The sequence below is a fragment of the Sturnira hondurensis genome, unplaced genomic scaffold (assembly GCF_014824575.4).
Source record: "Sturnira hondurensis isolate 20B ecotype Veracruz unplaced genomic scaffold, ASM1482457v3 Scaffold0019978, whole genome shotgun sequence".
Classification (NCBI taxonomy): Eukaryota; Metazoa; Chordata; class Mammalia; order Chiroptera; family Phyllostomidae; genus Sturnira; species Sturnira hondurensis.
In genome coordinates this window covers 777,625-791,846 of record NW_028092609.1, presented here as the reverse complement: position 1 = coordinate 791,846, position 14,222 = coordinate 777,625, and the positions used below count along the sequence as shown (strand labels likewise).

At 53.0% G+C, this 14,222-nt stretch overlaps 1 protein-coding gene across 1 annotated transcript in view; it reads left to right on the top strand.

Moving 5' to 3' along the window:
* The window catches only part of EFCAB6 (EF-hand calcium binding domain 6), a 152,251-nt gene that overhangs the window by 22,446 nt on the left and 115,583 nt on the right, over nt 1-14,222 (top strand). Inside the window, exon 5 of the mRNA XM_037028488.1 lies at nt 6,977-7,043. Within this exon, the coding sequence (XP_036884383.1) occupies nt 6,977-7,043 (67 nt within the window). The remainder of the gene's footprint in view (nt 1-6,976; nt 7,044-14,222) is intronic.

The following is a 14,222-nucleotide window of genomic DNA, read 5'->3' as shown; positions in this document are numbered from 1 at the left end:
CGTATTCATGAATAGCACTTCCACCGAAAACAGCTAAAGTCTCGGGTGAAGGGTGAAATGCTTGAATACATTACTGCGCTGGTAAGAAAGCTGGTAATCCCCAGAGGCCAAACGTGAAATGAAAATTGGCATCCAAAGAAGTGAGTGTTCTAAAGAGCCAACTGCTACCTTGGGGGTATTGGCCAAATCCTGGTAGATTTGTGTGTCAGTTTTGTTGGCTCTTTGGAGCGAAGGGGACAAGAGACAAAGCCTACAGGGGTGCCCAAGGTGGAGGCACCTGATAGACAGTTAATACATATAGAGTTTGGACACCTGTGCCATCAGGTGGGGGGGTGTCACAGAAGGGGATGACCCTCAGGAGGGGGGGTGTCACAGAAGGGGACGACCCTCAGGAGGGGGCCGTCACAGAAGGGCACGACCCTCGGGGGGGGGCGTCACAGAAGGGCACAACCCTCAGGAGGGGGGGCGTCACACAAGGGCACGACCCTTGGGAGGAAGGGCGTCACAGAAGGGGACGACCCTCAGGAGGGGGCCGTCACAGAAGGGCACGACCCTCAGGAGGGGGGGGCGTCACACAAGGGCACAACAAGGAAATGTACCTGTTTGAACACTGGCATTGGGTGAATAGGGAAAAAATTGTAATTATAAGTTGATTTTCATGCCGGTCTATGCCTGCAATAATGCTGTCTGTGTCTTGAAAAGTCTCAGGCTGGGGATTTCTTTAAAACTGGTCTGGGAACTGGGTATGCCCTCTGTTAAGAACACATGTTCAACCCAGCCCTTAAAGAATTTCCACAGGTAAAGTACCAAGTAATGTCAGACCACAAAAGAAAACCTTGAAAATACATGAAGAGACAAAAAACGCAGACTTAAAACCAGTAGAAACAGTAGCCGGGAGAGTATCAGATACAGAATCCAAAAGTAGTGTTTTAATGATTAAAGAAACAAAAGAATGGATTCAATATATAAATACAAAAGAAGAGGTAATAAAAATAAAGATTTGAAGAAGTACAAAATGAAACTTCTGGTACTGAAAGTTACGGTAATGGTAGCTGTGAAATTCATCAGACGGTGGAACAGTGGATCGAACACAGCCGAAAGGAGCATTAGTGCAGTGGGAAATAGGTCTGAAGAAGTTACCCAGAATAGAGCGCAGAGAGACGAGGAAGCAAAACATGGAAGAGAGGAATAAGACGTGGAAGAGTGGAAGAAAAGGCCTAATGTACTTCTTACTGGATTTATCGATGTATAAGAGAAAGATTAAGGCACAGGCAATGAAAAGATAATGGCTGAGAAGGTCAAGCCAGATGACAAAAAGAAGCACCTAGACACATCAGTGAAACCACAGAACATCAGAATCAAAGGGAAAATACTAAACACTTTGAGAAGAAAAGGCAAATTGATTTCAGGGGAGTGGCAGACCGACGCTGAGCTCAGCAGTGACAAGGGGAGGTATAAAAGACAGTGGGGAAAAATCTCTTCAGGGGGCTGAAATAAAATATTTGCCACTTCGGAATTCTGGACTGTTTGTAAGAACAGGAATAAGAGCTTTTCCTTTGGGAATCCCTAGAACCTTCTCCTCTTCTTGCCACGGTTACACTCATCCACCGATAATAGGGTGTTTGGAAAAGGGAGCAATAGCTGCCCCCTTGGCCCGTGGTGCGGAAGGTTACCTTTGAACTAGACCTCGCGCCCTTTTCCCAGACTGACTCGTATAAAAACAACAAGCAGCCTGTGCAGTCCTCGGGTTCTCAGGTCATTAGACGTGGCTGGGTCTCGGGACACTGACAGAGACGCAGCTGCAGTCCCCAATTTGTGGCAGTGGGACTGGTTCTGGTCACAGCGCTTCCCTTCCGGAAATACGGGCTGAGAAGTCCCGTTTCATCAGCCAGCACTCAATGCTCTTAGCACAGGAGAAGGTTCGGGAATGTCCGAGAGTGGTTGGTTCCGTTGGAAGAATCATGAAGATGGGAGAGGACGCTTTGCTTATTAAAGGCATTTAAGACCTGGAATGAGGTAAAAAATTCTGTTCCTCTAGCTGTACGAAAGCCGGTAAGGACAACACGTGAAACTACCGTCTTGTCTAGCAGGGAGGGCCTCGCATCCTTTGTAGTAATGGTAGTATCACCATCAACCCTCAGAAACATCAAAGGAGTTATTCTACTTAATACAATGATTGATTACACTATCATAGTTGTCCCATTTTTTCGCCCCTTTATCCCCTCTGCCCTGCAAACCCTCCCATCAGGACTCCCCCGCTTAGTTCATGTCCGTGGGTCACACATGTAAGTTCTTCGACTTCTCCATTTCCCATACTGTTCTTAACCTCCCCTTGTCTATTTTGTGCCTACCAATTATGCTTCTTATTCCTTGGACCTCCCTCCCCCCCGCTGATAACCCTCCATGGGATCTCCATTTTTGTGAGCTGTTCCTGTTGTAGTTGTTTGCGTAGCTTGCTTTTGTTTTTGTTTTTTAGGTTCATTTATTGATAGTTGTGAGTTTGTTATCATTTTGCTGTTCGTATTTTTCACCATCTTTTTCTTATATAAGTCCCTTTAACATTTCATATAATAAGGGCTTGGTGATGATGAACTCCTTTAACTTGACCTTATCTGAGGAGCACTTTTTCTGCCCTTCCATTTTAAATGAAAACTTTGCTGGACAGAGTCATCTTGGGTGTAGGTCCTTGCCTTTTATGACTTTGAATACTTCTTTCCAGCCCCTGCCTGCCCTCAAGGTCTCTTTTGAGAAATCAGCTAACAGTCTGATGGGAACTCCTTCGTAGGTAACTGTCTCCTTTTCTCTTTCTGCTTTTAAGATTCTCTCCTTACCTTTAATCTTGGGTAATGTAATTATGATGTGCCTTGGTGTGTTCCTCCTTGGGTCCAGCTTCTTTGGGACTCTCTGAGCTTCCTGGATTTCCTGGAAGTCTGCTTCCTTTGCCAGAGTGGGGCAGTTCTCCTTCATTATTTGTTCAAATAAGTTTTCAACTTCTTGTTCTTCCTCTTCTCCTTTTGGCACCCATATGATTTGGATGTTGGAACATTTAAAATTGTCCTGAAGGTTCCTAAGCCTCTCCTCATTTTTTTTTTTTAATTCTTGTTTCTTCATTCTGTTCTGGTTAAATGTTTATTTCTTCCTTCTGGTCCAAATCATTGATTTGAGTCCCAGTTTTCTTCCCATCACTCTTGGTTCCCTGTGCATTTTCCTTTATTTCACTTTTCATAGCCTTTACTTCTTCCTCTATTTCACAACCACACTCAACCAATTCCATGAGCATCCTGACTACCAGAGTCTTGAACTCTGCATCTGATAGGTTGGCTATCTCTTTATTGCTTAGTTCTATTTAGTTCTATTTTTTTACCTTCGATTTGTTCTTTCATTTGGGCTATACTTTTTTGTCTTGGTGCACCTGTTACGTAGTAAGGGGTGGAGCCTTACGTGTTCACCAGGGCGGAGCATCCCACGTTGCTGTGTGGTGGTGCTGTGTGGGGGGCGGGGACCGAGAGGGGATAGTGCTCTTTGCTCAGCTCTCAGCCGGCTTTCAGTCACTTCCTCCACTGACTACAAGCAAATTGGGCCCTTCTGGTGCTGATTCCCAGGTAGGTGGGTTTGTGTACGTTCTAAGATCTTGTGAGTTCCTCCAACAAACTCCCCTGTGAGGCTGGGAGTGTCTTCCACCACTGCCACAATTCCCACAGGTTTTTATAGTCAGAGGTTTCGAGGCTTTATTTACCTGCACTGGAACCCTGGTTGTGAGTCTGTCTCACTCCCAAGCTGCTCCTTCTGGATTATCCACATGCAAATGAGGGACCGCCCGCTCCACCAGCCGCCTGCCTTGCCTGGTCCTCCAGCCGCCTTGCCACGCGTCCTCTTTACCCCGGCTGCCCGTCTCCGCCCCTCCTACCAGTCTGGATGCATGTTTCTTTAACTCCTTGGTTGTCAGACTTCCATACAGTTTGATTTTCTGGCAGCTCTGGTTACTTTTTGTTTGTAAAATTGTTGTCCTTCTTTTGGTTGTGCAAGGAGGCACAGTGTGTCTACCTATGTGTCCATCTTGGCCGGAAGTCAGATTGACCCTTTTTTCCCCTGATGGTTATGTAGGACATTTCCGCGTACGGGCTGAATGTCTTCTGCATATTGTATAGTCCGTGTGGCACTTGGCACAAAGCTACCTCCTTGAAGCACAACTACAACCTTCAGTGTGTAAAACAACCACAGCATCGTAGGAGGCATTTTTAACAGCATCTGAGCACACAAGAAGACTCACCCCAGAGGTCTGAAGAGGAACTTACTAAAGAGCCTGAGAATTGGGCTGAAGCTAAATCGGTTCACAAAGACCGTGTATCAGCCTTTAGGGCATTCATTGGCAGGGCGGGCGTGAAGCTGACTGCAGCAGGTAGACTGTGGTAAAGAAGAAGGGAAGAAAGGCTCAGGGCCCCGAGAAGCAGGATTTGGGAGGAAAAAGATTCCTCCCAAATTTTCTCGGTGCCCCGAGAAACTCCGGAAAGGGCGCCCATACGGAAGAAGGCCTCTGCGTTTCGCTGTGACTGCGTAATGCTTTCGGGGGTCACTTCTTTTGGACAGCTTACTTGAATTTCTGAAGATGGAAGACATGATGAAATGAATGAGAAACATGGAAAAATGAAGACTGAGGGTAAACTAAAAACATTTTCAGATGAAAGCTGTTTATCTCCTGCAGGTCTTGACTAAAGGAGGGTCTGAAGGATGAGCTGGAGGCAGGAGAAATGGGATCCTGGGTGGCCCTCTGTGGTCTGGGCCCCAACAGGTGGGGACTCTGCTGCTCTCCCCTGTCCCCTGTCCTCACACCCAGGACTGTCTCGGCGTCACCGACTGAGGGCCTTCAGCAGGTCGTCCCCCTGCCGCTCTTCCCCTGCCGGCCGCTCGGCCACAGCCTGTAGGTCACCACTTAGCGTGATCTCTACCCAGAAGGTGAGCTCCGTGAGGGCAGGGACCTGTGTCAGTTCTATTGTTTGGTGAGTCCCAAGCCCCTGGGGCAGTGTTTGGCACATAGTAGGTGCTTACCACATATGGATGGAAAAACAGGAATGCAAGTAACACCTGTAGTCACCAACCCGAATGAATCTCACGGACATAAGATTGAGTGAAGGAGCAAGACACAAAAGCATCTCCTATTCATGTGACATTCAAAAAAGACACGTTGAACTATATTTTATAGGGATACATACCTAGGTGGTAAAACTTTAAGCAAATGAATGGAAATGGCATCTTCCATAAGCAGTTGCTCCCAGGAGGAGGGGAAACATCACGACTAGAGAGGGCAGTGGGGGGCGCCATTTTGAATTGGCTTTGATTCTTCATTTGGGCGATTGTTAAACTTTGCGTATGTGTTGTGTGTACTTCTCTGCAATGGGTTATATTTCATAATGACAATTTAAAACTCAGGGAATTTAATGGGCAGATTATACACAGCTGAAGAAATAAGTGGCCCGAGAGCCTGGTCAGAAGGAGTCAGCCAGAAGGCAGCAGCGTGACACAGAAGACGCGCTGGGGACACTGTGAAAAGAGGGTGAGAGGTGGGGTGGGGGGCAACACCCAAAGGAACCGTGGCTGAGACTTGTCCAGAACTGAGTACAGGCCCTACCCTGCAGTTTCAAGAAGCCAAGTCTCAAGCAGGATTAAAAGCAGGAGCAGAGATGGAACCCCAGAGCCAAAGCCAAATGCCAGCATTTAGACAAAAGCGACTTCTGAGCAGCAACAATGGAGACCAGGAGAGAGTGGCTTACTTGCTGTGATGTGTTGAAAGAGAACTAGAATCGTGCAGCCGATGAAACTATCTTTCAGCATTTCCAGCCGAAATGAAGACACGCTCAGATGAAAGTGGTCTGCGCCCCCCCCCCCACTCCGGCCGTGGACAGCAGTGCTCAGGGGGCAGGGCCTGACCCGGACGGAAGGTCAGAGGGGAGGGAGGGAGGAAGGAAGAGCAAAGATGGCAGCGGGCGTGTGGTGAGCTCTGAGCATCTGTTGACCTCAGGAAGCGCTAACAACTGTGGGAAAGGACGATGCTTCTTGAATTTAAAACCAGAATGAGAATAACATACAGGATAGTGGTAATATTGCAGTTGAGAGGAGGGCCTCCCCTGGGCTCCCATCTCGATCCCTGCACCCCGAGATTTCCTTCTAGGCTCCTGTCGTTACTGCCGTGCATGTCACTGGTCTGCATGTGTTTTGTCTGTCGCTGTCTCTAGCACTAAGCAAGTCTGAGACTGCATAAGGTGTCCCGGGCTCCATGGTGGCCCCAGACCTGGGTGTGGGTGGCGGGAGAAGCAGTGTGACCTGAGAAGCGCCATGTCCCTCTTGTTCCTCCTGCCCGGTGTGTCCCGGAAAGGTGCTTTCCAGTGGCCTCTGTGAAACCGCCTCACGGACGGTGCAGACTGGGACAGTCAATAAAACTGAAGGGACCAGGGAATGGTACAGACACCCAGCCACCCGAGAGTCCCCGTGGCTGGCTGGGCTGGGCCACGGTGTAGACGGGGACTGAGAGGTAGGGACACGGTGCTGCAGCAGAGGGGGCCAGACCACCTGGTTCTGCCCTGTGCCTCCACGGCTTCCCGAGTGACTGTCGGCCCCTTGGTCTCTTCCGCACGCTGGGAAGAAGACGGCCCCTGACCCACAGAGTCGTCCTGAGGGTGGAGCGGGGTGAAGTGTGGCCACAGGCGTGCTGCTGAGTGCAGGCCCTGGTAACTCTGGTCCCGTCCACCCTTGGGGGGGGGGGGCGGGAAACGTTACAGACCGGAAACCGAGGTGGGGAGAAGCTAAGTAATTAGCCCAAGGTCACACTTCCGGCCCATGGTGGTGTTGCATAAGAAATATTTCGCATTTAAAAATATGTACTTTAGAAATCCTAATTGTTTGGACCTCTGAATGCCCTGCACGAACATGTATTTACTCGGTTAGAACATTTTAACAAACAGTTTTTATTTTTGTTTTTCAGGGACAGTGGACATGCAATGAGGAGCTGTCGGACACTGAAAGAACTGGAAATCCAACTAGGAGAAAAGGTAAGAGATGGCTTTCAAAATCCTTCTCCCCTGCCCTTCGCCAGAAGTCCTTGTCAGCAAAGGCATAGGACACAGGCCGAGCCACGTCTTGTCGCCGAGTCTTGTCTTGCCGCCCAGCCGCGTCTTGCTGCCGCGTCTTGCTGTCGGTGGCCTCGTGTCAAAGTGATCTGGCTGCGAAGGGCTCTCACCAGCCCGAGTGCGCCCCAGGGCCCAGGTGGCTGCAGCTCCCTCCAGGGTGGCAGTCGACCACGGAACAGAGGTCCTGGAATAGCAATCGCTTTGGTACTAACGAGGAGGGCTGCCCTTCCTGTTTTCGTCTCACAAGGAAGCAAGGTTTTCTGTAAAAAGAGAAAAGTACCGGTTTCCAGCAGTAAATGCCAGCCCAGTGCCGCAGGTGGGAACACCCAGGCGGACGCGCGGTGGCCTGTGTGGAAGGACCAGCCGTTCGGCCGCCGGGGCCGCTCTGCGTGGCCAGACAGGGAGCACAGCGCTCCGTGCGCCGCCCGCAGTGGGACGTCAGAACCCGCACAGCTTGTGAGAGGTGGGGGGCGGCGCTCATGCGGTCTGGAATCAGACCCCTTTTTAAAATGCATCTGAACCTGTCACTTCCACGAGCAGTCGAGAGTCACGGCTTAATTTATTTGATGCAATATGTTAGTTTGAAATGGGACACATTTTCTTTCCTTTCTGAACTCTTCTGAGATTTTCATACATTTGAAAATCAAAAATAGCCAGAAATCCACGAAACCTGTGTCTGAATTCTCCTGGCTGACGCCGTGACCACGAGGGCGCTCGTGTTCGAGCATCGCTTGCTCCCAGGAAGCCCGTCCGTGATCGTCGACGGTGGTGGGAACGGGCTCCAAGTTCGTGTTTCCTCCGTTGTGTTCCACGTGTTGTTCCATGAGAAATACCTACCGTGATGGACATTCTGGGTGGTTCGCGTCCTTTGCCTTTTCATAAACTGTTACAGGAGCTTCTCCCAGGGACGTCAGCCGTCTGTGACAGCCCTGTCAACGTGAACAGCGCTTCGGGTCAGTGTGCAGTGAACACGGAAAGCCGAGAGGGCCGGCCTTTCAGGGAGCCCCTCCCCCAGCCCCTCCCCCCAATCCTCTGGGTGGGAGAAGCCCTCTGGAGGGTTGAGCATCAGTTTAAACCGTGCAGCTTTCACGCAGCTTCTGGTGAGAACGAAATGGTGACGGTGGAAGGTGGAGGAGCAGGGACTGAGGTGACCCTATGTCCCAGTCCTGCGTTCTGGCCAGTGGGAGCTTCGGCCGGTCCTGCCCACAGTCACACCCGGGACAGGCAGGCAGGCACCAGACTGACCCAGTCAGACCCGGGTTTCTGCCCTCGGCACTGCCACTTCCCAGCCAGGTGGCCTTGGGCAAGTCTTTGTCATTGGCTTTCTTCATCTGTTGGAGGAGGTGATGACGCCCACCTTGGCATGCTGCTGTGTGGCTTGGCAATGCCCTGGAAGACCTGGATGGCGCAGCTGCGGGGAGAAGACTACTACAGGTTCCTTGAAAGTGTGGGAGTGCCCTGCCTTCCCAGCCACCGCAAGTGGAGTGGAACACACCAAACACACTCCTCCGCTGCCTGCTGTGCACCGCAGCGTGTCTCGAGCTCAGACTCGGGTCCTGTGGACGCTTCTCGCACGCACGTGGAGACCGAGAGGAGCGCCCCTGCTGGGGACCTCTGTGGTTCGGAGAGAAAGAATGCTGAGAGTTTTGTTTGAATAGGAGTCCCCGTGGCTCGCTGGAGCCCAGAATGCGTGTAAATGTCTGAGTGATGGGAGCCGGCCTTTGCTGAATGTAGGTGCGGTCTAGCCTTTCTAAACCAACAAAGAATTAGCAGTTGGCACCACAAACTGACCAAGCCCCAGTCTGCTTGCTTTTTCAAATTGTCTTCTCCGGCAGCAAGCTTGGTGTGATGCTGGTTCCTCCGCCCCTCCCTTCCTCAGTGCACTGAGACCCTCTGACCCAGGTTGGTGGCCACACTCGTTCCCCAGCTGAGCCCTGCAGCTCTCTGAGTCTGGTGGTCTCCACCCGCCAAGGGGAGGAGTGGATGCTCTCCAGGCCCTGCTGCCTCCGGGCTGCATGGGAAGGGGCTGCTGTGTGGCCCCTGGGGCCCTGGATTTCAGAGGAGATGAAGCTCTGGAAGCTCATGGGATACTCGGGGCTTCGTGTCCCTGGTCACCTGCACGCAGGTTCCCCTCTGTGGCTCTTGTGTGCCCTCGCCCTTTTGGCCCCGGTGTTGCACTTGGTCGCAAACCTGACTGTGCTTTCTCTCCTTCGGCTCCTCTTCCTTGCCTTTGACTGGTTGGGCAGTGAGGACTCTGGTCCTCGGGTCCTTTGCTTTCTTAGTCCCGTGGGAGGCAGAGGGATTTGGTGGGAATGGCCCGCCCGCTGGCCCGAAGTGCAGGCTCTGCCGCCTCCTCCACACGGGGTTGTGGGCAGGTCTCTCCCATCCTGCCCCGACTCCCCCTCCCCCATCAGGGCAGTTATAAGAATGAGTGAGAATAAGTGACAGACCCCCCAACCCTCACAGGGAGGCCAGTTCTCTGCAGCCACTGAAACCCCTTCTGTGGTAGGCTTTACCTGCCACCAGGTGGCTCCCCCTCAGCCTCCTTCCAAGGGGTTTGGTTGTTCCAGCCTGTGAGACAGAGAACTCAGAACTCCAGCTGAACCAGCTGAGACGTGAAGAGGGCCTCATCCCATCCCAGAGGAGGTCAGGAGGGCGTGCAGACCCAGAGTCCCGAACCCGTGTCTCCGCTGGTCACGAGGACATGGCCAGCCGGGCCAGGCCTGCATATTCTGCAACGTCAAGTTCAGTCCAGTATTCTCTGCCCTCCCAGCGTGACTCTTTACAGACCTGGGGAAGCTTCTCTCCAGGACTCACAGCCTGGAATTGGGTCCCACAGCCAAACCAGTCTCTGGCAGCAGCCTTGTCGCCCTGGTGTGGCAGCCGGGCTCCTTCCCCGAAGCACGTGGCCCCCGGAGGAGGACATCTGAACGAAAGGGAAACTGGAGGGTCCAGGCGAGTGGATTCGGGGAGGGCAGCCGGCAGCACCTGCTTCGGCCGCCCGGGAAAAGGCTCCTGCCAGGCTGGCCGGGCCTCTGTCCTCTGCATGCGGAAGTGAGTGGGGTTTCACCAGCTCTGGTGGGGACGACGGCTCGCACTGAGCTCTTCGCAGGAGCTGTTCTAGGTGCTTTCATACGTCGTGTGGCTCCCAGGAGGAGCCCATGAGGCAGCTGCCGTGGTCACCTGCACCGATGAGAGAGGAACCTGACAGGGGCTGAGCAGCTCGGCCAAGGGCACACGGCTGCAGGGGCTGCCCTGGCAGCGGGGCTCCGCATCCCTGCCCTGAACCACGAGCTGTCCTGCCTCTCCGGGGGTCGCTCACGTTGCGGTCAGCACCTGTGCCCGTGTGCTCTGCCTGCAGGCAGGACTGCGAGGTCTCTCCGCTGTCGTTGAACGAATGCAGGGAGGTCTTCGTTCCAACCACAGGGCCATCTTTCCATCCACATAGCACTGGCTTGTGTGGGCCTTCGAGAGGCTCCCTTCCTTCTCTGCCTCCAGCACATGCCCTCCCCTTCTTCCCCGCTCCCCAGTCTTAGGCCCCTGCCTGTGCTGAGGGCCCAGCTCCAGCCAGGAGCAGTGGTCGGCAGGAGGCCCAAGGCACGGGTCTTCACCTTCTTCAGGACAAAGAGGACTGAGGCTGAGCTTCCATGTGTCGCCAAGCTAGCAGATTTTGCCCTTTTTACCGTTTGTCTTTGGTCAGCTCCCCGTAGGAGAGTCAGGTGGTGGTGAAAGGAGAGGATCGCACCTGGCTGAGGGGGCGAGCGCTCCCTGCAACCATTTGTCCGGGGGGCCTAAGACAGGAAGCTTCGCGACCGCCCTGAGGTCACCCACAGTGCGTGTTGGGGGTAACGCTCCCCTCCCCCTTCACAGACAGCCTGCTCCTAAGTGAAGGCTGGAATTCCAGAATGTGTAAATCAGAGACACAAGAAGGAAAGATCTAGTAAATACCCCCCAGGCCCCAGGCTGTTTGCTCTCACGGCACGTCACCACACGAGTCAGGGACACTGCTCCAGGCCTGGGCGCCGGACGTCAGAGCATCTGGTCTGCCCAGTCAGCCGTGACTCGCGTGTCTGTCGGGCGGCCCGTGGTCTGGCGCAGGTTTTATGGGCTGGCCCTGGTGCCTTGCGGTTCTGTCGATGCGGCCTTCGTCACTTCGGAAGCAGTTAGGGAATGATGAGGGTACTAAGCGCCTGCTTGGTCTGTGGTAGCCTCGTGAAGGGAAGACAGAAGTGATGGGCAGATGCATTTTCTTAAATAGGTGAATTTTTCTAAAAGAGAAATATAAGAAATTATGGTTTGAGGGATAAAGAAACAATTGCTAGAATCATAACCATTTCATAAACATACCTTAACATTATAACACTGCATGAGCGTGCACGAATGTACCGGTATGCAGGCTGTTTGCCTGGTAAAAAGACTGTGCCAAACCTAGAATGAAGCTGTTCCCTGAAACACACAAGCTTCCGGTTAATTCTCAGTGTTCTCCTAATCCCACTTCCATCGGCGCTGCCTCAGTCTCGAGGTATTAATTGCCTCTTACAGGAGGTATTTGAACACATCTCCTCTTCCATCTGAAGGAAATATTAGCATATCGCAGAGCTGTTGGGACAGATTGCGTCTGAGGCGCTCTCTCCTCCCTGCAGAACAGCCTATCAATCATAACCGAAGATGGTGATTAATAATGTCACAGCTCTGTGTCGCGCGTCTGCGTGCGACCGAGTGAGGGCTGGTGCTCGCGCTGCGATCCAGTCTCGCAGCAGCAGAACAGTCACTTGCCATTTTACATAAAAAAACTATGCTGAAAACACCTACCCTCCTGGAACTATTTTTGTTGCTCTATTATTAATTTACTAAAGGCTTCATCGGGAAACTAAAGCAAAGATTCCATTACATCAGAATTTGTAATTATTTCAGACTTGAGTTTATCCTTTTTTTGAAAAAAATAGCTTCTTTCTGTATGTAGCAAATCAGTAGCACAAATAAGATTGCAGGGGTGAATGCTTGAAGCAGGGTGGGGCGGGAGAGCCGGGTGCAGCGCTGGGACTTGCAGCGCTGGGACTTGCCGCGCTGGGACTTGCCGCGCTGGGCGTGCAGCTGCACCGCAGCACGTGCGGTCTGAGTGACCCGAGCACGCGTCCCTCCGCAGACCCTCCTCTCGGCTGTGACCTGAAGCGGAAGTGGCAGGCAGGGTTACTGTTGAGATTCTCTGTGAGAGTAAATAGGACGTGAACTTCCTGTAATGCTGGAAGTTACCCGGAACGCTGGGGGTTTGCCTTTGGAGGAGCTCAGACCTGAGTAATTCCCTTGTGGACTGTCATTACGTGATCGCATGTGGTCATTTACAGTTTAAAGCTGCAGAGGGGAGGGACCAGAGGGCCACGTGCTAAGGGCACCCCCATTTCTGTCTCCCTCTGGGGCTCAGGGTTCACCACTGTCAATAGCACATGTCACAGCCTCTGACTGTCCTCCTGGCCCACCTCCGGTGGCCTCGCCCCCGTTTTAGTAAACAGGTCCAGCATTCACCGAGTCGTTCAAGGGCAGGGCTAGGACTGGCCTTGGAGCCTGTCTTTCTCTTACTGGCCCCTCTGCCGTTCCCAGGCCCTCAGCAGGGCCAGTCTTTTGTGTCCTGAAATTGGTCCTGAGCCCATCACCTCTGTCCATTCTGACTGCCACCACTGCCAACGCTGTCCCCACCCTGGGCTTTGTCAACAACCACCAGACTGCTTTCCCGGTTCCCGGCCGGCCCTTACCCTCCGTTCCCATGTCGGTCAGACCCCTTCCAGCCCCTCCGGTCCAGACGCCAGCTTTTGGGGGCCTGGCTCACAGTGCTCGCCAGGGGTGGTCACTGCAGGGAGATGCCCTTTGAGCGCACTATCTGAAACTGTGCCTGTTCTTTAATACATCAGACGGGCTGAGGCTTTTGATGTTTCCTTGAGGTGAGCACCTTCTCGACTTCGCAGATCCTGGCACCCGAAGTGCATCCAGTGAATGTTCCCTGGGTGCATCAAGAAGTTCTGTAGGAAACGGTCACAGCCATGGGAGCTGAGCTGGGAGCTTCAGTTGGGCCCTGGCTGGCGTTTCACTGCCCAGGGTCGGGCGGAGGGTGCAGGCGAGGCAGCTTCAGATTGCAGTCTGGTGTAAGAAGGGGCCCTGGAAGTGGGGGCAGCAGAGGGCCCTGCGGGTGAAAGCTGCCCCCTGACCATTCTGCAGAGGGCTCCGTTTCTCCAGGCAAGTGGGGACCCGTCAGTTTTGAAAGGTCGGCTGGAGAAGGAGATGGGAGAAATTGAAGGTTGGGTGTTAACCCTAAAGCATGGGTCGTGGTGTGGCTCCTTGAAGGTGTCTGACGGGAGTGGCATGAGAAAGGAGGTGCCAGCAGAGCAGTCACCTCTGATCGCAGGGGTGCCAGTGATCAGACTTGGAGGGAGCTAGTCACTTGTCATCGTCAGCCTACATTTGCTGAGCACCTCTGGTGTATGGGGCACACGTGGGGTCCCCAGGAGGGGGTCAGCTGGCCTGTCCCTGTGTGCAGCCCTGTCCTGTGAGCCAGCTGGGATCAGGGTGGCAGGGGCCCCTGTATTCTTGGCCTGCAGTGCCTGGGGTGGGGCCCATCCTGGGCATGTGGCCTGGGCTGGCAAGAGAGGAGAGACAGGAAATATTCTAGACCTGGCAACCTTTTTAAAGCCCTAGGTGTTTAGACTTGGGGCTTATTTTTCTAGCAGTGTCAGAAGGTCCATGGGTAGATAAAGTTTCTTATGAGAAGTCTTTGGGTCCTGGCCAGGTGGCTCAGTTGGTTGGAGCGTCATCCTGTACACCGAAGGTTTGCGGGTTCGGTCCTTGGTCAGGGCACCTACGGAAGGTAGCCATTCTGTGTTTCTCTCACATTGATGTTTCTCTCTCTCCACCCCGCTCCTTTTCTCTCTCTCACTGAAAACGTATCTGCCAGTGAGGGTCTTTTTATGTAAGCTTGTTCACGTTTTGGTAAAGGCAGGGTTTGCATATGAGCACTAAGGGGTAACTGCGCAGTCTGGGCCTGTGGGGGTGAGCACCAGCGCAGAGAGTGCCCCCCAGGTCGGGGCAGGGGACGCAGAACCTTTGTGAAGG